Raw genomic sequence first — 20,573 nt, forward strand, 5'->3', positions numbered from 1 at the left:
GGAGCTCATTTTCCATCCAGGAAGAGCAGCGGGAGGGAGGGAGGGAGGGAGAGCTGGGACCAAGGCCAGCCCCTCTCCCCCTTCCGAGGGGCGACATCCACAGTCGGGGAGAAATCCCTGGATTTATGATCCTAAAAAACCCCAAACCTGCCCTGGCTGGGGGAAGCAGGAGCAGAAATAACTGGGATGGTGCTTCCAAAACCCTGGATGGGGCTGGAATTGTGGGATTTGGGGGTGATAAGGAAGGAATTTCATTCCTAAACTCGGCTTTTTTGGGAATAATCCCCTGGAAATAGGATCAGGGGGTGCTCGGGGATACTTCGTGCCTGGCTGGAGGGGGAATGGGGCAGGATTGGGTGCTGAGCACCTAAAATTAGGGATGGATGAGGATTTGGGGATAATTTCTCACTCAAACCTTGTTCCAGGGAGTTCTGTCCCAGTTGTTGGTGCTGCTGGGACGCTTGGGGTCACTCACAGCAGGAATGGGGATGGGAAGAACCCCAAACCTGGGATAAAACCCCCAAACCCGGGATTAAAACCCCAAACCCAAGATAAAAACCCCAAACCTGGGGTAAAAATCCCAAACATGGGATAAAACCCCCAAACTTGGGATAGAAGCCCCAAACCCGGGATTAAAACCCCAAACCCGGGATTAAAACCCCAAACCAAAGATAAAAACCCCAAACCTGGGATAAAAACCCCAAACCCGGGATTAAAACCCCAAACCTCGGATAAAATCCCAAACCCAAGATAAAACCCCCAAACCTGGGATTAAAACCCCGAACATGGAATAAAATCCCCAAACCCAAGATAAAATCCCCAAATCTGGGATTCAACCCCCAAACCCAGGATTAAGCCCCAAACCTGGGATAAAAACCCGAAACCCAAGATAAAAACCCCAAAACTTGGATTAAAACCCCAAAACTTGGCATAAAACCCCCAAACCCAGAATAGAAACCCCAAACCTAGGATAAAATCCCACGGAAGCAACTCGTTCTTAGCAAAGATCCCGCAGCCTTTATTCCAGAGGATCCCAGACCAGCCTCAGAGGAGACAGGACCAAGCCCAGGGATAAAACCGGGATTATCTGGGCTGGCCCAGCAGAGTCTGGGGGCAGCTGTTGGGATCTGGAGCACGAGGAGGAGATTTGGGGTTGGAAAGCCCCAGCAGGAAAAAAACCCGGCTGGGACAGCGGCGTTTTCCCAAAGAGGCGTCCAAGAGATTCAGCTTAGATTTAATTTCCAGTTTAAATCTCATTTCCAGTTTAAATCTCATTTCCAGTTTAGATTTAATTCTTAGTTTAGTTCTAATTTCCAGTTTAGTTCTAGTTTCCAGTTTAGGTCCAATTTCCAGTTTAGATTTTATTTTCAGTTTAGATTTTATTTTCAGTTTAGATTGAATTTTCAGTTTAGATCTCATTTTTAATTTAGATTTAATTTCCAGTTTAGATTTCATTCCCAGTTTAAATCTCATTTTCACTTCAGACTTAATTTCCAGTTTAGGTCTCATTTCCAGTTTAGATCTCATTTTTAATTTAGATTTCATTCCCAGTTTAAATCTCATTTTCACTTTAGATTTAATTTCCAGTTTAAGTCTCATTTCCAGTTTAGATCTCATTTTTGATTTAGATTTCATTTCCAGTTTAGATCTCATTTTTGATTTAGATTTCATTTCCAGTTTAGATTTCATTCCCAGTTTAAATCTCATTTTCACTTTAGATTTAATTTCCAGTTTAGGTCTCATTTCCAGTTTAGATCTCATTTTAAATTTAGATTTCATTTCCAGTTTAGATCTGATTTACAGCTTAAATCCCATTTCCAGTTCAGAGTTAATTTCCAGTTCAGATCTCATTTTCCCAGCCCTTCCCAGTGGAACATTCCCCCCCTGTCCGTGCAAACCGGGATGCTCCGAGCCCTTTCCCAGCGGTTTTAGCGCACATTCGCTGTCTCTGCCCGGATTCCAGCAGCATCCCAAGGCTCTGGCAGAGAAATCCATGGGATGTGGGCAGGAGGTGCCCTCGGGGCGGGGGGGTCACTCCCGGCTGGAACTCGGCTTTGAGGTCAATAAAGGGATTTTTGTTGTTCCCGTGTGGATAAGGGCAGGGCAGGGATGGAAACACTTTGCAACAGCGGAGAGGAGATGGCCTTCCATGCTGGAATCCGGGCTGGAATTCCCGGCGCTGGGAGAAGGAGCTGGGAGGGAAACGGAGCTGGAGATAGCGAAAGTTACTTTGAGACAATTCCAAAGCTCGGCCTCCAAATTAAGGGAGACTCTTTGATAGCAAAGAGAGAAATTAATAATTCCTGCAAAGAGCTCCCGCTCTGTGTCCTCCTCTCCCTGTCCTCCCTTCCCTGGAATTTTGCCCCTGGAATTTTTGCCTCTCTGCCTGGGGCTCGCAGGAGTCCCCCGGCAAAAGGGCGGATCCCGAATAATGCTGTGGAAAAGGGGCGAATCCAGGCAGCTCCTTCCCATGATTTATTGTCTGCGTTTCCCTAATCCAGGAGGGAATGGCAGCACTGGGATTTTAATGGGAAGAGCAGGAACCAGAGGAACGTTCCTGGAGCTTCCCAGGGAAGATTTGAGTTCCAGGAGATTAAATCTGCTCCAGGTTACTCCGGCTGAGAAAATGCATTTCCTCCCTTGGAAATCTCCCTTATTCCCACACTTTCCCCATGGAATTGATGACACTTTAAGTATAAATTTAAAAAAAAAAATTCAATTTTTTCTATTCTGGAAGTGCAAACGGGAGTTTTTTTCCCTAAAAACGACAAGCTGGCATCATCCTCTTGCTGTTCTGGTGACCCAGCGCCGGGAATTGGGCTGATTCACGGAATTCTGGGATGATTCGGCTCGGGAAAAGGCGGCTCCAACCCCCAGATTCCAGCTGCAAACGGGGTTTGCTGCTCTGGAAGTGAAGCCTTGGAGCTGCTGCTCCTTTAAAACCCCGGAGCGCTGCAGCAGGGCCGACACCCGGATATGCAAAACCCGTCTGTCATTGCCCCATTGTCCCTGCCAGGGTGGCATCCAGGGCACCTCCGGGTGGCGACCTGGATTTGGGCACTTCCAGGGATGGGGCGGCCACAGATTCCCCGGGAATTCCCAGAGCTCTGGAATGGAACACGGTGGATTAAATGCTGTTAACATTTGGGGCTTTTCCTTTGGGTTTTTTTCCCCGTGTTTGCGGTGAGGGAATTTCGTGTTCCCGCTACAAAACGCTGCCGGCGACCCCCCCCCCGCTCTGAATTTAAGGAAATATCCAGGAAATATTTCGGGAAATATTCCTTAATATCCAAGATAAAGGGTATTTTCCACCTAAAAAAGCCGTTCCTACCAGGAGGGGCTCCAGGAATTCACGCAGTAGAGGCAGGGCAGGTACAGCCAGGTGCCCCCAGCTCCAAACCCCATCCAGCCTGGATCTGGGAACTTCCAGGGATGGAGCAGCCACAGGTTCCCTGGGAATTCCCAGAGCTTTGGAATCAAACACAGTGAATTAAATGCTGTTAAATTTTGGGGCTGGTTTTGGTTATTTCAGTGTAAGGGATGAGAGACCTTTGAGCTGCCAATTGCTCCCCTCTGAATTTAAGGAAAAACTGGATATTTTCCACCTAAAAAAGCCATTTCTACCAGGAGAGGCTCCAGCCACTCAAGAGTGCCAGGTGCCCTCAGCTCCAAGCCCCATCCAGCCTGGATCTGGGAACTTCCAGGGATGGAACAGCCAAGGCTTTTCTGGGAATTCCCAGAGCGCTGCAACTAAAATCTGGGGCTGGTTTTGGTTATTTCAGTGTAAGGGATGAGAGACCTTTGAGCTGCCAATCGCTCCCCTCTGAATTTAAGGAAAAACCGGATATTTTCCACCTAAAAAAGCCCTTTCTACCAGGAGGGGCTCCAGGAATTCACGTAGTAGAGGCAGGGCAGGTAGGGCCAGGCCCCCCTGAGCGCCAGCAGCGACATTCCCGGGAATTCGGCCGCTTCCTGGCGCGAGTCCAAGCGGCTCATCCCGGCCACCAGCTGTTTCCTCTTGGTCTTGTACCTCCTGTTCTGGAACCAGATCTTCACCTGGGTCTCGGTGAGCTGCAGGTGCCGGGCCAGGGTCGCTCTCTCCGGGGCGGACAGGTATTTCTGGTGGCTGAACTTCCGCTCCAGCTCGATCACCTGGCTGTGGGAGAAGGCGGCTCGGGAACGTTTTCCCTGCCTGGGAGGCCGCGGAGCCATGGGATGCACGGCGGGGGCACAGTCGGACAGGAAAGGCTCCACCGGGGTGTCTGGGAAGGGAAGAATTGGGAATGAACCACTTGGAAAAGTCTCCTCTTGGACAAAAATTCCCTCTTGGACAAAAATTCCCACTCGGAAACAAAATCCTGCTTGGAAATCACCAAAATGCCTTTGGTTTTCCCCCTTAGAGAGAGGAAAAAAAATCCAGATTTTCTTGGGAATGTTTTAATTTAATGGTGTGAGAGTCACATGAGGGAATTTTGTCTTCCTAAATCGCAGGTTTTGATTCACGTCCTCCTGAATTCCATAGGAACAGGGAATCCAAGGGGTGGCAGGAATTGGGAAGGAATAGGGGTAGGATAGGAATGGATGGGACAGGATAGGACAGGAATAATACCCCCAAATAAAATAGGATAGGATAGGATAGGATAGGATAGGATAGGAATAACATCCCTAAAAATATAGGATAGGATGGAATAACATCCCTAAAAAAATAGGATAGGAATAACATCCCTAAATAAAATAGGAAAGGACAGAATGGAATAACATCCCTAAATAAAATAGGATAGGAATAACATCCCTAAATAAAATAGGATAGGATAGGCTGGAATAATATCCCTGGATAGGATAGAATAGGGTGGGATGGAATAATATCCCCAGGTAGGAGAGGATGGAATAATATCCCCAAAAAGGGATACTTTCCAGCGCTGCTGGAGGTCTCCCTAAATCCCAAGGTTCTGGTTTTATGCCCCAAATGGACATAAAAGGAATCAATCCATCAAGGGATAGCAAAGGAATTTTTGCTTTGCAGGATTCATATCAGGCCCTGCTTTGGAATGTCCTCCCGTGCCTCTGGGAAAATGGGAATTCCCAAAGGAAACAAATCCTCCGAGCAGCTCGGGGCAGGCTTCGGGTGGAGAGCATCGGGCACGAATTCCTGCCTTTTCCATCCCATAACGCCAAGGTGATGCCAAGAAATTGTAGGGCAGTTGTAACCCTTTACATCCCAAACTTGGCCTTGGGTCTCCAACTAATTCCCTGTGGCACCGATGGATCACCGGAGTGGGGACCCGGGAAGGTGCTGAGCTCCCGGGAAGTGCCACCCACGACAGCCAAAACCCCTCGGTTACATTTATTTATGGAGTTAATCCCTTTCTGTGCTTTATCCAGATGGAAATCAGCCCATTTTTGGGCTTTCGGTCATTTCTCAGTTTATTTCCTTAAGGTGTGAACAGAAGAGAGAAAAGCCACGGATTTAATTCCCAGCTGTGTGAATCCTGGTTGTCCCTGAAATCCCAGAAATGTACAAATTTCTTTTAATGCCAAAATTCCCCCGGCAGCGCTGTTGGAGCGAGCGAGAGCCGGCGCTGGAGAATTCCAAACTGAGCCCCGGATGTTTGGGCAGGGAAAGGCTGAGCCCAGCCCCAGCACTGATCCCAAAATCTTGTGTCCCACTGGGATTTTGGGATGTTGCTTCTCCCCCTCTGGGCAGCCCCTTGCCCATGGTGCCTTTTCCGGGATCTGCATTAAAAGGGAATTTATTTCCCAAGTTTTTGTAGAAATGCATCAGATGGGGTTTTTTAAGTGACATTTTGGGCATTTGGGACATTGGAGCTCGGGGTCCTTTGGGGCTCTGGGGAAAGGTTTGAATGCAGTCTCTGAATTCCTCATCGTCCCTCTGCTCCAGCTCGGGTGCTCCTGGAGTTTAATCCAAGAGTGTCTGGCCCCAGCAGCCGGGTCTGGATCCTGCCCCTTGACGGACCCAAGCTCAGACATTCCCGACCCATTCCTGATCCATTCCTGATCCATTCCTGACCTGTTCCTGATCCATTCCCTGGCCCATTCCCTGACCTGTTCCTGATCCATTCCTGACCCATTCCTGATCCATTCCCTGACCCATTCCTGATCCATTCCCTGACCCATTCCTGATCCGTTCCCGATCCAGGCACAGACTCTCCTGAGCCATTCCTGATCCATTCCCTGACTCAAGCCCAGACTTTCCTGATCCATTCCCAAACCATTCCCGATCCATTCCTGACCCATTCCCGATCCATCCCCGCCCCCAGCACGGCCATTCCCGCTCCCCCATTACCTGTGTCCGGTTCCTGGGGTGTCCCCGAGGCTGCGGCCGCTCCCGGGGGATGGGGACCCCCGGGGGGGTGTCCCGGGGCCGGGCTGTCCCCTCTCCCCTCCTCGCTGGGCGCTCCCAGCTCCTCATTCCCTGCGCTCCTGCCGCGCTCGGCCCCATCCCAGAGGATGTCCTGGATGAGGAAGGACGTGCGGGGCCGGGAGGGGACGGGCCGGGGCTGCGGGGCTGCCCCGGGGGTGCCGCTCATCGCTGCCGGGGGGTGCTGGCCGAGCTCTGCCGCCGTCCCGGCCGCGCCCCGGAGCTCATCCCCTTCTCCCGGGGCTCGCCGCGTTCCCACCCAGCCCGGCCCGCATTTATCCGGCCCGAGCCAAACCTCCCGGGGCTGATTGGAGAGCCCGGCACGAGTCTACGCCCTTCGGCTGCCTCTTGGCTCCCGCTGGATTTCGGGCCGCTGCCTTCCCCTCCTGCTCAGGGCGTCCTTCCCCACGGATCTGTGGGGTCACGGCCGCGCCTCAGCTCCTCCTTTGCTCGCAATCCCCCCTCCCCCCCCCCGGATTTGAAGACAAGGATGTGGATTTTGGGATCAAAATGCGTCCAGGGTGGGTTTTTCTGGGAGAGCAGAGGGAGCAGCATCCTTGGAGGATGTTCTGCATCCATGGCCCCAACCCCAGCTCTGCTTCCTCCCGCTCACGGGAACGATTTCTATCCCTGAGCTCTTTGGGAAAACGCTGCTTTCAGCGGGAAAAGCTGACAAATAAAAGGGTTGGGTGTTTTTTAAAATGGATTTTGAGGGTTTTTTTCTCAAACTTCTCCACTTTGATGCACTCTGAGCCTGTTGGAAAACGGGGAAAATGTCAAAGATGTTTTTGTCAGCTTTGCAAAGCCGCTCCAACAAGGGCTTGGGGATGATGTAAAAGACAGGGAGAGCAGCTCCAGAGGCAAATTCTGGCTTGGAAAAGGCTGAAAGTCTAGGCCTGAACCTCAGATTAATTCCTTCATTCATGAACACCTTTAACAACAAAGTCTTGGGCACCCAAAAGGAGCAAAACCTTCCCAATTCAAACAAAAACCACTGGTGGAGCTGCTTACAAGGGATCCTTTTCCTGAGGATCTGCTTTATTTGGGGTTGTTCTTCCAGAGTTTCTGTTTGGAAAACGACCCCAAACAGCCTCGGAGCCCCAGGGACGTGGGCAAGGCATGATTAAAAATTCACCTTGTCCCATCATAAGGCAAATCCACCTGGTGGGGAAGATCCCATGGGAGCTCTGGTGCCGGGGATGAGCAGAATTCCTGGGAATTGCGGGCACTTTATATTTAAATGTATCTATAAATGTCTACCTATGAACTTATCAGTGGCCTCCTCCAGCTCTGCTGTCTCCAAACTCCTTTCCCTGATGGAATATCAGCTCCGATCCCCTTTTTCACTCCCAAACCCTTCGCCCAAGCCCAGCCCCTTCAGCCGCAAAGCCCAGGCATGGTTTGGTTTGGTTTTTTTTTTTTTTTACCCTTAAAAAGGGAAACAAAAGATTTCCCTCAAATCCCCCGAGGACTTTGTTGATTTTGTGGGAGGTGTTTGTTTTCAGCCGCCCGGAGCCGCGAGCAGGTTGTGCAAACGTGCCCCGAACTCGGCTTTATCCAACCCTTTCCCCTTCTTTAACCTCCGGCTTGGGAATTACCCCATTGTACCCACGGAGGGCTTGGAAAAGCTCCGGAGCGCCAATGGCTCCGCCTTGTTTTAGCTGGAGAAAGGGAATTTGGGGAGAGTTATGAAGGGATTGGAGAATATCCTGAGCTGGAAGGGACCCACGGGGATCATCGAGTCCAGATCCTGGCCTTGCCCAGGACAATCCCGACAATCCCGCCCTGCTCCTGAGGGTTTTCTCCAGAGCTCCTCCAGCTCTCATGATTCCCAATTCCAGGCTTTTTTTTTTTTTTTTTTCCCCGAGGGAAGCAATTCCCTTCCTTAATTTCTGCGGTTATTTGGGCGAGTTTCCTGGGATTTGCCTCATTTTTTTGCTGAACCTCCAAGGAAAGCTCTCCGTGTTGTTCGGGATTCCAGGTGAGCCCAGGGCTTTTCCCAGCGCAGGGAACGGGACCCTGTGGATCCGCCGGCTGCTCCAGAGCGGGGACAGATATCCCTGAGTGAGTGCGGATGGATGAGGGGAGGGAAGCGGCAGCACCCGGCGTTCCCAAAGCCTCGGAGCCGCAGGATGAGGAGCGACCTCTGTCCCCGCCAGGGATTTTCCGGTTTGATCTGGATGTCAGGGATGTCCCATTTGGGAAGTGAGGGAGCGCTGGAGCGATGTGGGATGAGAGATAAAAGCTTAATTGCCTCCCGCAAGGCTTTTTCCAAACGCTGCGGGATAAGGAGCTCTCGGGAATGGAGTGGGAAGAGCAAAACCTTGGAGGGATTAAACCTTGGGAATTCCCAAACTTGGACCACAAGGTGATTTTTGCCTGGATTGTTCGGGTTTTAATTGATTTTTATTTTTCTTTGGCTCAGGTTTGGATGCTCAGGTGCAAATTGCGGATGGGAAAATCCAAAACACAAAGTGGGAAATGCCAAGAGAGCGAAAACACAATTTCACCAATTTGTTTTTACTTGCAAATAATAATAATAATAGTAATAATAATAGTAATAATAAAATTATTAATGAAGGCAGAAACTGATACCTGTGCTGGGACTTATTAAGAAACACAAATCAGAAATAAATCTCAAAACTGATAGGAACGCAAAGGATTAAATAGTGTCCACCCAAAAGCACTGGGATGTGCACGGACCCTGTTTTCCAGTTATCCTGAGGAAGAAAAGCAGCGTTCACATCCTGGAGGAGCAAATCCCTTGGGAGCGGGAAGGGCCAGACTCCAAATTCCTGTGTTTATTAATAAATAATTTAGAGGTGTTGGGTGCCCAAAGTCTCAGCGCCGCGGTGGTGGCAGCGTCCCCCTCTCCACAGACGGAATTGTCCCTCTGTCCAGGCTGGCAAACCCTTGGATTTGGCTCCTGTCCCCATCAGGGCTTGGCTCTGGAGCTTTCCTGGTGCCTCTTCCCTTCTCACCTCCAGCTCGCAGCGCTGATTCCCGCTGGCAGAGCCGGCGGCTGGCGCTGGGCACCCCCGGGGGTGGCACCTGCGGGCACCGCGGGACACCCCGCCGTAGCCCGCCCCGAAAGCGCCGCCGCCGCGGGCACCGCAGCAGGAGCCGTAGGAAAAAGGGCCGGCGGTGACCCGCAGGGCGCTGGGTAGGGCCGGGAGCCCCCCAGGCAGGGTTTGCCATCCCGCACCAGCACCGGCACCGCCACCCTGCGCGGGGGCAGCGCGGGCAGCGCCGGCGCCAGGCACCGCTCCTGCCGCTGCCTCTTGCTCTTGTAGCGCCGGTTCTGGAACCAGATCTTCACCTGCGTGGGGCTGAGCTGCAGCAGCCGCGCCAGCTGCTCCCGCTCGGGCCCGGACAGGTATTTCTGCCGCTGGAAGCGCCGCTCCAGCTCCAGCACCTGAGCCTGCGAGAACAGAACCCGCGGCTTCCGCCGCTGCCGCTGCCTGGGCAGCGCTTGCTGCTCCCTTGGCTTCTCCTCCACCCCCAAGCTCGGCGCGAGAAGAGATTTTCCTGCAGCGGGGGGAGAAAAAAGCAAAGTCAGAGCGGAATGCAGCTCAGTGCCCAGCGAGAGGGTGTTTCCAGAGCGGGGGTCAAACTGGGAACGGCTCCTCCTGGGAATAGGATGGAGTAGGGCTGGTAGTTCGTAAAGTCAAGGCTGATAGCTGAGAAATTTAACATGAGTTTTCCTGTGGTATTTATTGAGAATTCCAGAAAATTGATACATTTAGTGTGAATTTTCCTGTGATGTTTACTGAGAATTCAAGAAAATTCCCTATTTTTTTTTTTTTGAAAGAATCAGGTTGTTACGCGAATTCTGGATAAAATCTCCTTCCACCCCCCCTCCTAATGACTCCTCTGATGTTTTGGGGCTGCCACCGTTACCTGAGGAGGACAAGGAAAAGGGGGCACACAGCAGGTTCGAGTATTCCAAACCCCAAATCCCCTTTCCCCACCATCCTGCTCCACAGGGATGGGATCTGGACCTCCGGCAGGATCTGCCTCCGGCTCCAGGGAAGGAGAATCCCACATTTCTCTGAATTTCAGCAGAACAAAAATCCCGAAGGGGCTGGGAATGGAGGAGGGAAAATTGTTAAACCTGGGAGAAGAGCAGAGGGGTTGATGGTTTGGGGGATTTTTGATTTATTGGGATTTTGTGCGGCAGAGGAGCAGCCGGGATCAGGTCCAGTTTCGGCTGGGATGCGCTTGGATACCCCGCCAGGCAGAGCAGGGAATTTGGGAATTCCAGGGGATGCTGCGGGGTGCTGGAAGGCTCTGGATGAAGGTGTGAAGGGTTCCCGAGCTCCCCGAGCTCCCCTCTCCCTCTCCACCCCTCTCCCTCCTCATCCCAGCGCTGCCCAGCGCTCCCGCTCTCCCCTTACTGGTTTCCCGTTCCCCTGCTCTGCAGCCGCCGGGCGTTAGGGAAACACGAGCAGAGGAAACTTTTTGGGATTTTAGCTGCGGGGAGAAGCGGGACAGGTCCGATCTCCCTCGGGAGCGGGTCCGGAGCATCCCCGCGGCTCTTCCGCGCTCCCGGGGCCGGGCGTGCCTCGGTGTCCCCAGCGGGGACAATTCACGGAGCGCGACACGGGGGTGACATCGAAAACGGGAGCGGTGTGACTTTCGGCAGGAAGAACCCCTCAATATCCCATATCCACCCCCAGTTCCCTCCACCCCCCCGAGCCCTCCCGTTCTCCCGAGGGCAGTCGGAGCTGCGGGGATGCGCGGGGGATGCGCGGCGGCGCCGGGGCGCGCCGGGATGCCCGAAAAATCCCCCGAACAACCACAAAACCCCCAGATCACAGGGGGAAAATAGGGAGGAAAAGAAGGAAACCGGGACCGGCGGGTGCGGGGTTGCCAGGCTGCCCTCGGGTTCCGCTCCGGGGAACGAAAGCGGCTCCGCGGGGTCCCCCCGGTGTCCTCGGCCTCTCCTCTCCGCAGGGTCCCGCGGGCACTTACGCGGCCGCGCTCGTTCTCCCCGGCGGGGCTGCGGGCGGCTCGGGGCGCGGGGGCGGCGCGGGGTCCCCGGCAGGCTCGGGCCGCTGCAGGCTGAGGATGTCCTTCACCGAGAAGGGCGTGGGCAGCATCTTCCAGGCCCGGGGGGCGCGGGGATGTCGTGGCCACCGAGCGCTGCCAGCCCCGCTCCCGGCTCTGACCCTCCCGGGCCACGAAGCCCCCGGCCCCGCAGCCCCGGAGGGCTCGGGGGGTCCCCGCGGCTCGGGGGAGCAGGAGAAGGAGGGGAAGGAGGGACAGTCCCCGGGAGGGCTCTCCCTGCCCCTCCGGCTCCCCATGCGCTGCCCCCTGATCTGCGAGGAAGGAGCAGCCCCTTCCCGCCGTGTTTCCAAAACAAGGGAAGCGGGAAGGAGCGCGGGGAGGGGGCAGAGGGCGCTGGGCTTTGGGCTGAGCCGCAATAAAACAAATCGAGTCCGTTTTAGCTCCATTAAGGTCGCATTAGCGAGCGGCTCGGCGAGATAAGCGCTGATAAGGAGCGCAGACCACCAAGCTCCTGCGGGAGGGGAGGGGACGCTGCGGAGTCCCCGCGACGTGGGGACAGCTCGGGGCGGTTCCCTCCCAGTTTGTCCCAGCGCTGCCTTGGCAGGCGGCCGCGGAGCTGGCAGAGCCGTGCCAGGGCATGGAGACAGCTCAGGGCACCCCACGTGAATTTGGGGAGCGGCGTCGGGGTCCTGGTACCCCGTGGGGCAACGGAGGGGGGTCCTGGGGAGCCCCTGGGGTGATGCTGGGCCTTATCTGAGCGCAGGGAGCGGCGATTTCAATTAAAATTCCTGGCCGGCCTCAGGGCTGGTGTTGGCTGACAGCCCTGACAGAGCCGAGCTCGGTGGTGTCGGGGCTGGGGTCGGGGTCCCCCCGCCCCACCGAAAGGGCCCCGACCGGCCCGGGAGGGAGGCTGAAACAAATAAACTGCCCCGAGGCAGGCAAGGAAGCGAGGGGCTGCCACGGGAGGGAAAAGAAATCGGTGGCTCGGGGAGAAAAGTGCTCGGAGCCCCCCCCCCAGGTCGTGCCGATTCCTGGGAAGCAGCCGGCTCATCCCCAGCCCCTGGGCCCGTGGGTTGAGCTCCGGGTGCCTCCACAGCCCCGGCACATCCCTGCTCGTGGGATTTATTGAAGGCATCTTCCAGCGCGAGCCTTTCTGTGGCTCCCTGGTTCCTGTTTCCCAGTGGAAGTGGGAGTTTTGACTGGGCACATCACGGGAACCACTGGGCTCGCCTCCCCTGGGGGGTTTCAGGCTCAGGGCTCTGCATCCCCTCGGCGTCTCCTGAATCCCTTTGGTGGGGGACGCCCGGGCCCTGCTCAGGGGTTTCTTTCCTCCTGCATTCTCCTCCAAGATGCCATTTTTGCCATTTTGCCTTTTTTTTGGGGGGGGGGGGGGGGGAGCCTTTTTTCGCCTCTCTTTTTCCTTTTTTTTTTTTTTTTTTTTTGCATTTTTTGGCCTTTTTTTTGCCTTTTCTGCCCTTTATTGCCTTCTATTTTTTTGCCTTTTTTGCCTTTTTTTTTGCATTTTTGGCCCTTTTTTTTTTGCATTTTTTGCCTTTTATTTTTCTTTTTCCCCCCACTTTTCCCCTGTTTTTGCCCTTTTTTGCCACTTTTACCTTATCACACTTGCATCCCACACCCCCTAATCCCCAAGCCCACAGAGGAACGAGTTCCTTCACCCATTCCCGGCTCCTCGGGCTGGATCCTCCTGCCCTGCCAGCCCTTCCCGGTGTTCCCAGGGCGCAGTTTCCCTGCTCCAAACCCCCTCCACGAATCCAGGACCGCATCCCTCTAGCATCCAACCCTTTCCCGGTGCCCGGCGGGATTCATGGCCACGTCTGGGTGGTTTGTTTGGGGTCGGAGCAAACAGGCGGTAATTTTACACCTCGGCTCGCTGCTGGCGCCAAGGTGAAATGCTTGGCTGGGATCGAGACGAGCAGGAAGGAATTGGGGGAAGTGGCTTCATCCGCCCCTAATGACTCCGGGATTAATGGACAGGCTGGATTTGGCTCTCGGGACCCGCGCAGGGACGAGGCGCTGGGTGGGCTGAGTGATGGAAAATGGATTTTCATGGGAAAATCGGGGGAAATCCATCGGCAGGGCAGGATCGGTGGCCCAGGATGGCTTTGGGGCCGTGCCGGCCGCCCCCATCCCTCTCCATGTGCATCCCACAGATCACATCCAGCCCTCCCTTGCTGGCAGACGGCTCTGGAGCATCCAGAGGCTTGGATGAGGCTCCTAAATCACCCTGCGGGTGCTCCCCCAACAAAACCTCTTGCTGAACCTTCCTGGAGCCTCTTTGCGGCTTTTCCCAGCGGCATCCCGGAGAGATCAGACCCTTCCCGAGGGGATCAGACCCTTCCCGAGGGGATCAGGCGCTTCCCGAGGGGATCAGACCTTCCCGAGAGGATCAGACCCTTCCTGAGGGGATCAGACCCTTCCCAGGGGGATCAGACCCTTCCCAGGGGGATCAGACCCTTCCCGAGGGGATCAGGCGCTTCCCGAGGGGATCAGACCCTTCCCGAGAGGATCAGACCCTTCTCAAGGGGATCAGACCCTTCCCAAGGGGATCAGACCCTTCCCAGGGGGATCAGACCCTTCCCAAGTGCTTCCCAATGCTCCGGGCCGGATCATTCCGGCAGGGAGCTGCCCTCGGGGAATTTCTGGGGAGAAGCCTGAGAGGATCCATCACAAGCGGCCATAAATCACCGGCCCCTTCGGGCGGGGGGTTAATCCCGTTACAGCTCCGCGGGGCCATTACTCCTCTTTTTAACCAGGTTAGGTGAAACCGGGAGAAAGCCGCTCCCGGCCTCTGGCGGGATGGAACGGGAGGATTTCCATGGCAAGTATCGGATGGAAGTATCGGGTTTCGGGAGCTATCGCTGGGATGCATCAGGAGCCCGATGCGGCGTCCGAGCAGCATCCGAAGCTCTGGAAACTCGACTCCGCCTGCCAGGAGCGCCAATACCCCCCCAAGAGCTTCAGTCCCGCCAGGTTTTGGGGTTTAAGCGGTCAAGAGGGAGGGAATAATGGGAATATTGACGTTGGGAATATTAGGGGTGTAATGGGGATAAAGGGAGTGAGGAGCGAGGTGGATGCGCAGGGGCTGCAAGCACAGAGCTGCGTGTGGGCACCTGCGAGGAGTTTGGGGATGCTTTGATGCAGCTGGAATGAAACTTAAAAGGGTCTTTTTCTACATCCTCGGCTTCTTCCCAGCTACTTTCTGTCCTTTTCCGTCAGCGGAATAAAACAAAAAGTGCAGAAAACGGGAGTGAGAAGGAGCTGCAGGGGGATGAGGGGAAGGAGATTCTCTCCCCAGGGCTTTTTAATAAACACCAGGGGAAGGAGCAGAAAAAGGTGCTTTGATTCAGAATCTGCGGGATAAAAATATGGAACTTTAGAGGGTTTTTATGGAGAATCTGCTTGGTGGCTCTGGGGTCTTCCCTGCCCTGCTGGGTGTCAGGACATCCTGGTGAACCCCCAAACCGGGGCGGGCTCTCATCTCCTGTGCTCCATTTAATCTCTTTTTTCCCAGTTTTTCCATTTTGAGCACTTCCCCACTGCTCTCCATCACTGCTCCCTCTGACTGGTTTCATCCCCCATTTTTTGGGGGTATATCCCCATTTTTTAACCAATTATTCCTGGATTTTTTAGGAGCGGTTAGAATCAGGGGGATGGAGACAGCTGCTGCTCCAGCGATTTCTGCTCCCAGGGCTTTGGGATGGACTCAAACTCCAGTGCAGAGCCCTGGCTCGAATCGTGAGCCAGCAGTGCCCTCTGCTTGGCCAGCCGGGATGTGCAGCTTTGCTTCTCCTCCCAATCCCAAACCTGAGGATTGGAAAGGTGGAAAAAGCCCCCGCTGTGCTCCTCCAGCGCCGCGGTTAAAGCGCAGCGGGGCAGGGACGGCTGCGAGCAGCAATTGGGGATTTTTGGGGCTTTGCTGTGTCACGGGAGATGAAATCCAGGCGGGATTCAAAGCGCTCTGAGCAGGCTCCGAGTTCTTTTTAGTCGGGATTATTTCCGTGAAGCCTCATCAATAATTCAGCTTCCCCCGGCGCTGGGGGAGGGAGGAGACTGGAACTCAGAAAACCGCGGGTTTTGGGCTTGGCTCTCGCTTTTCCTTAGGAGCAGCTGGCGGGAGCATCCCGGCTCCTGCCCCTGGGAGCCTCTGGTTTGCAGCAGGCAGGCGAATTTCTGCCTCTGTGCCCTTTCCAGCGTTGCTGTACTGGGCTGTGCTGGGCTGTGCTGGGCTGTGCTGGGCTGTCCTGGGCATCACTGGGCTGTCCTGGGCATCACTGGGCTGTGCTGGGCTGTCCTGGGCATCACTGGGGATCACTGGGCATCGCTGGACATCACTGGGCTGTGCTGGGCTGTGCTGGCCATTACTGGGCATTTCTGGGCTGTCCTGGGCATCACTGCGCTGTCCTGGGCATCACTGGGCTGTGATGGGCTGTACTGGGCATTACTGAGCTGTGCTGGGCTGTACTGGGCTGTACTGGTCTATACTGGGCATTACTGGGCTGTACGGGGCTGTACTGGGCCGTGCTGGGCTGTGCTGGGCTGTGCTGGGCTGTACTGGGCTGTACTGGGCTGTACTGGGCATTACGGTGCTGTACTGGTTTATACTGGGCTGTACTGGGCATTACTGAGCTGTGCTGGGCTATACTGGTCTATACTGGGCATTACTGGGCTGTGCTGGGCTGTACTGGGCTGTACTGGTCTATACTGGGCATTACTGGGCTGTACGGGGCTGTACTGGGCCGTGCTGGGCTGTACTGGGCTATCCTGGGCTGTACTGGGCTGTACTGGGATTACTGGGCTATACTGGGCTGTACTGGACTGTACGGGGCATTACTGGGCTGTGCTGGGCATTATGGTGCTGTACTGGTTTATACTGGGCTGTACTGGGCATTACTGAGCTGTGCTGGGCTATACTGGTCTCTACTGGGCTGTATGGGGCTGTGCTGGGCTGTACTGGTCTATACTGGGCTGTATGGGGCTGTGCTGGGCTATACTGGTCTATACTGGGCTGTATGGGGCTGTGCTGGGCTGTACTGGTCTATACTGGGCTGTATGGGGCTGTGCTGGGCTGTACTGGCCTATACTGGTCCATACTGGGCTGCTCAGGGGTCACTGCGGTGCCGGGGCTGAGGCCCTGAGCACAGCCTCGCCCCGTGGAGGGCCCTGCTGGGCGGCCCCTTCCCAGCATTTGGAGCCGGGAGCGGGAGATTCCCGGCTGTATTTGGGGATTTAACGGCATTTCCCAACCTGGAGCATCCCGTGATCCCATTCCTGGATGGTTCAGCCCGATTTTTCCTGCTTTTTTCCTCTTTTCCCCCAAATCAGGCCTGGAAGCCGCCAGGTGCAGCCTCATCCTCCTCTGCCTGGGTGGGTGTAGAGGGAGGAGCCTGGAGCAGAATTCCCTCATCTTCGTGTTTTCTGGGATTGATCCCAATTCCCAGGGAGGATTTCAGGTTGGGGAGGAGGGGGGGGTGTGGTGGGAGCCGGTGAGGGAGGGAAGGAACAGGGAGATTCCAGAGGGGAGAGGTGGGAAAAGGAAGGAACAGGGAGATTCCAGAGGGGAGAGGTGGGAAAAGGAAGGAACAGGGAGATTCCAGAGGGGAGAGGTGGGAAAAGGAAGGAACAGGGAGATTCCAGAGGGGAGAGGTGGGAAAAGGAAGGAACCGAGAGATTCCAGAGGGGAGAGGTGGGAAAAGGAAGGAACAGGGAGATTCCAGAGGGGAGAGGTGGGAGCAGGAAGGAACCGAGAGATTCCAGAGGGGAGAGGTGGGAAAAGGAAGGAATCGGGAGATTCCAGAGGGGAGAGGTGGGAAAAGGAAGGAACAGGGAGATTCCAGAGGGGAGAGGTGGGAGCAGGAAGGAACCGAGAGATTCCAGAGGGGAGAGGTGGGAAAAGGAAGGAACCGAGAGATTCCAGAGGGGAGAGGTGGGAGCAGGGAAGCTCCGGGAGCTGTGGCGCGGCGGGGACACGGAGCCTGCGGTCAGCAGATGGCACAAGAGCCGTGGCTGAGCGGCTGGAAAAAAAAAAAACAACCTGGGATAAAAGCCCTGGATCACCCTGCAGGGCCGAGCGCGGGTCCTTTCCAACCTCGCCCGTGTCTCCTGGAGATTCCCGGCAGGAAAACGGGTTGGAGCATCCCAAACTCCTGATGGGAAAGCCACCTCAGAGGGTGGTGAGGGACTGGGATGGAATTCCCAGAGAATCCGTGGTTTCCTCATCCCTGGAAGTACCCAAGGCCAGGCTGGACGGGGTTTGGAGCAGCCTGGGACAGTGGGAGGTGTCCCTGCTCTGGCAGGGCTGGCACTAAGTGGGATTTAAGTTCCCTTCCCACCCAAACCATTCCAGAATTCCATGATCCTGGGATTTCGAAGCCATGGCAGACATGCTGGGATTTGCTTCCCGCTCCGGAACTCCGGCCCCATCTGTTGGGTTTGGGCTTTGTTTGGCTCTGGGTTTGTTTTTGTTAAAAAGGGGGATTTACTTCCATTGAGGGAAGATCCCTTGGATTCCGGCCTCAAAACGGAACTGGAAATGTCTGGATTCAATCAGCCCCTAAACCCAGCAGAGCTGCTGCATTCGTGTCTCTCTGATGTCCTCTGGAGATGCCCCACGCTGAAATCCCAGGCAGGATCCCGCTTCGATCCCAACCCAGCATTCCCAGGGCAGCGGAAATGCCTCTGGAGTTCTCAGCTACCACCTGGCCGAGATTTCCTATTTGTCCCTCTCCCCACCCTTCAAATCCATCCCCGGGCTGGGAGCACCTTCCTGACCGGGCTGGGAGATGCCCGAGGCCGCTGGAGGTCACCCCGAACAGCCCAGGTGGGGCTGGGCCTTGCTGGAATTGAATTTAAACCCCCCAAAATTAAAAAAATTCCTTCAATTCATTTAAAAATCCTTTAGATTAATTAAAAAAAATTTTAAAAGCCACGGCTCCGAGGGGGAGCTGGGATTTTCCAAAGGCTGCCAAGAGGAAGAGGCTCCTTCGGACCACAAGGGCGGGAGTTGGGTCTGTCAGGGGCTGGAAACTCCTCCACGAGATTCAGGAATTTATCCACAGGTTGTGGATGGCTGGGAGAGCTGGAGCATCCCAAGAATTCCAAACTGGGATTGTGTCTCCTGTCCCATGTGGACATGGATGAAATTCCCTCAGGCTGCAGCCGTGTCCAAATTCCATTTGTGGGATAAACACGAATCTTGGTGTTTGCACCCACTGCTGCCTCTGTCGCATAGGGAACAACTCAAATTCCACTCCCGTAGGATTTTCCCTCCCCACATTTTATAAATTTTGCCCAGTTTTGGTTTTTGCACCAAAACACTACAGGCAGCAATTCTGAGGCACCTGCACATCCCTCACTTCAAAGGTGAAGCCCTGGGATGGAATTCCCAGAGAAACCGTGGCTGCCCCATCCCTGGAAGTGCCCAAGGGCTGGGAAATCTCTCCCAGCCCCACAAACCTTCTCCTGCTCTCCTTTGGGATGGGGAAGGGCTGGAGCAGCGTCCCGGCCCTGCCAGGGGGGGAGAGCTGGGTGACAAATGGGACCCTCCAGGGTGACAAATGGGACCCTCCAGGGCCACCCCACATCCCAAGGGCAGAGCGGGGGGAGCTCAGCTCACTTAAAAGGCTTTTAAAAATACCCCGAAGTTTCTTTCTTTATTTAAAAACCCCTTGAGGGAGCAGCTGCCTCCCATGAATGCCGACAATCTCCGCTGGGATCTATCTTTAGAGCTCTGCCAGCAGCGCCGGGTGACGTCCGGCTGCTCCTGGAACCAGCCGGGAATGCAGCGGAGCCTCCCGGGAGGAGCAGAGCCAGGGGGAAGCCAAAAATCCCATTATCCCCCCCGGATTTTGGGGTGGGATTGGTGAAATCAGCCCTTGGTCGTCTGCTCGCGCTGAAATGTGAATTTTGGTGACCCCAGAGAGAGGTTTTTGGGGAGAGGGTGAGGATGGGCTGGGATGGGGATGTGGATCCTGGAGGAGCTTTGCTGCCTCAGTTTGGGGTGTCCCAATCCCATTTTCGGGGACGTTTTGGGTGGATTTGGTGAAATCAGCCTTTCCTTGCCTGCTTGCTCTGAAATGTCGTTTTTGGTGACCCCAGAGAGTGTTTTTTTGGGAATGGGTGAGCACAGGGCCGTGTTCCCAGCAGGAATGGGGATGTGGATCCTGAGGAGCTTTGCTGGCTCCATTTGGGGTGTCCCAATCCCTTTTTGGGGTGTCCCAATCCCATTTTGGGGCCTTTCCCAGCCCAGTTTGGTTCCTTGCTGCCCAGTGCCACCCCAGTAGCGGTACTGGGACGCGCGGGGTGAGGGGTGGAGTCCCAGGGGCTGAAGGAACCCCACAAGGGCTGGCAGAGATGAGGCTCTGCCCCAACCCATTCCCGCTCCTCCCTGCCTGGAATCCCAGCTGGAATCCCAGCTGGAATCCGGCCATGCCCGATTTTTGGGTGCCCTCCTTCGGTGCAAGCACAGCTTCCCTCGGGCAGGAAATGTTTGGGAATGTGGTTGGGACAGGGAGCTGAGCTGGTGGAAATCTGGGATCACAGCAGACGTGATGGAAGAACAAGAAATCCAAGGAAACACCTGGATTCTTCTGGAATTGTTCAGATTTAGTTAATTTTTTTTTTTAATGGAATTATGGGTTTAGTTGTATTTTTTTATTTATATTTTTTTATCTCTTTTGTTATAGCACATATTCTGTATTTTATATATTCTGTATGTTTTATATTCTATATATTTTTATTTTTATATAGTTTTATAATTTTTATTATATAATTTTATTTGTATTATTTTAAGATTTTTATTATATTTATATTTCCTATATTTTGTATTTCTATATAATATTTTATATTTTATTTTATTTGTTTTATTTTATTTTTTATTTTATTTTTATTTTATTTTTATTTTATTTTTATTTTATCTTATATATTTATTCCTAGTATTTTATTTCCTTATTTATATAATTTTATTATATTCTGTATTGTATACAGAATATATATGTAATATATTTTTCATTTTACATTATTTTCTATTTATATATTGATAGTTTCATATATTTTATATTTTTATAAAAATATATTTATATGTTTTATAGTTTATATAAAATGGAAGCGGTTCTAAGGAACACCCGTAAAGCAAACAACAGCTCAGAAAATGATTAAAAAGCCCCCA

The 20,573-nt window shown here is 53.9% G+C and overlaps 2 protein-coding genes across 2 annotated transcripts; both read right to left on the minus strand.

Annotated features, from left to right (window-relative positions):
- Positions 1-994: 994 nt before the first annotated feature.
- NKX3-1 (NK3 homeobox 1) lies at positions 995-6,763 on the minus strand. Its single transcript, XM_010408283.4, is given in 3 exon segments — positions 995-4,262; positions 6,305-6,559; positions 6,562-6,763. Coding segments are annotated over 3 exon segments (693 nt in total). The 5' UTR covers positions 6,608-6,763; the 3' UTR covers positions 995-3,870.
- Positions 6,764-8,861: 2,098 nt separating this feature from the next.
- NKX2-6 (NK2 homeobox 6) lies at positions 8,862-11,481 on the minus strand. Its single transcript, XM_039564159.1, has 2 exons — positions 11,354-11,481; positions 8,862-10,044 (listed from the first exon to the last, which is right to left on the minus strand). Exons 1-2 carry the CDS (start codon positions 11,479-11,481, stop codon positions 9,357-9,359), a joined length of 816 nt encoding a protein of 271 aa, XP_039420093.1. The 3' UTR covers positions 8,862-9,356.
- Between the last annotated feature and the right edge of the window lie 9,092 nt (positions 11,482-20,573).

Source organism: Corvus cornix, chromosome 22 (assembly GCF_000738735.6).
Source record: "Corvus cornix cornix isolate S_Up_H32 chromosome 22, ASM73873v5, whole genome shotgun sequence".
Classification (NCBI taxonomy): Eukaryota; Metazoa; Chordata; class Aves; order Passeriformes; family Corvidae; genus Corvus; species Corvus cornix.

What these genes read in the sequence shown, in the direction of transcription:
- NKX2-6 (XM_039564159.1), bottom strand. Translation starts at nt 11,481, where the DNA reads ATGCTGCCCACGCCCTTCTCGGTGAAGGACATCCTCAGCCTGCAGCGG. An exon ending in GGGAGAACGAGCGCGGCCGC is followed by an intron (nt 10,045 to 11,353) that starts GTAAGTGCCCGC and finishes TCAGCCTTGACT; the next exon opens with TTACGAACTACCAGCCCTAC.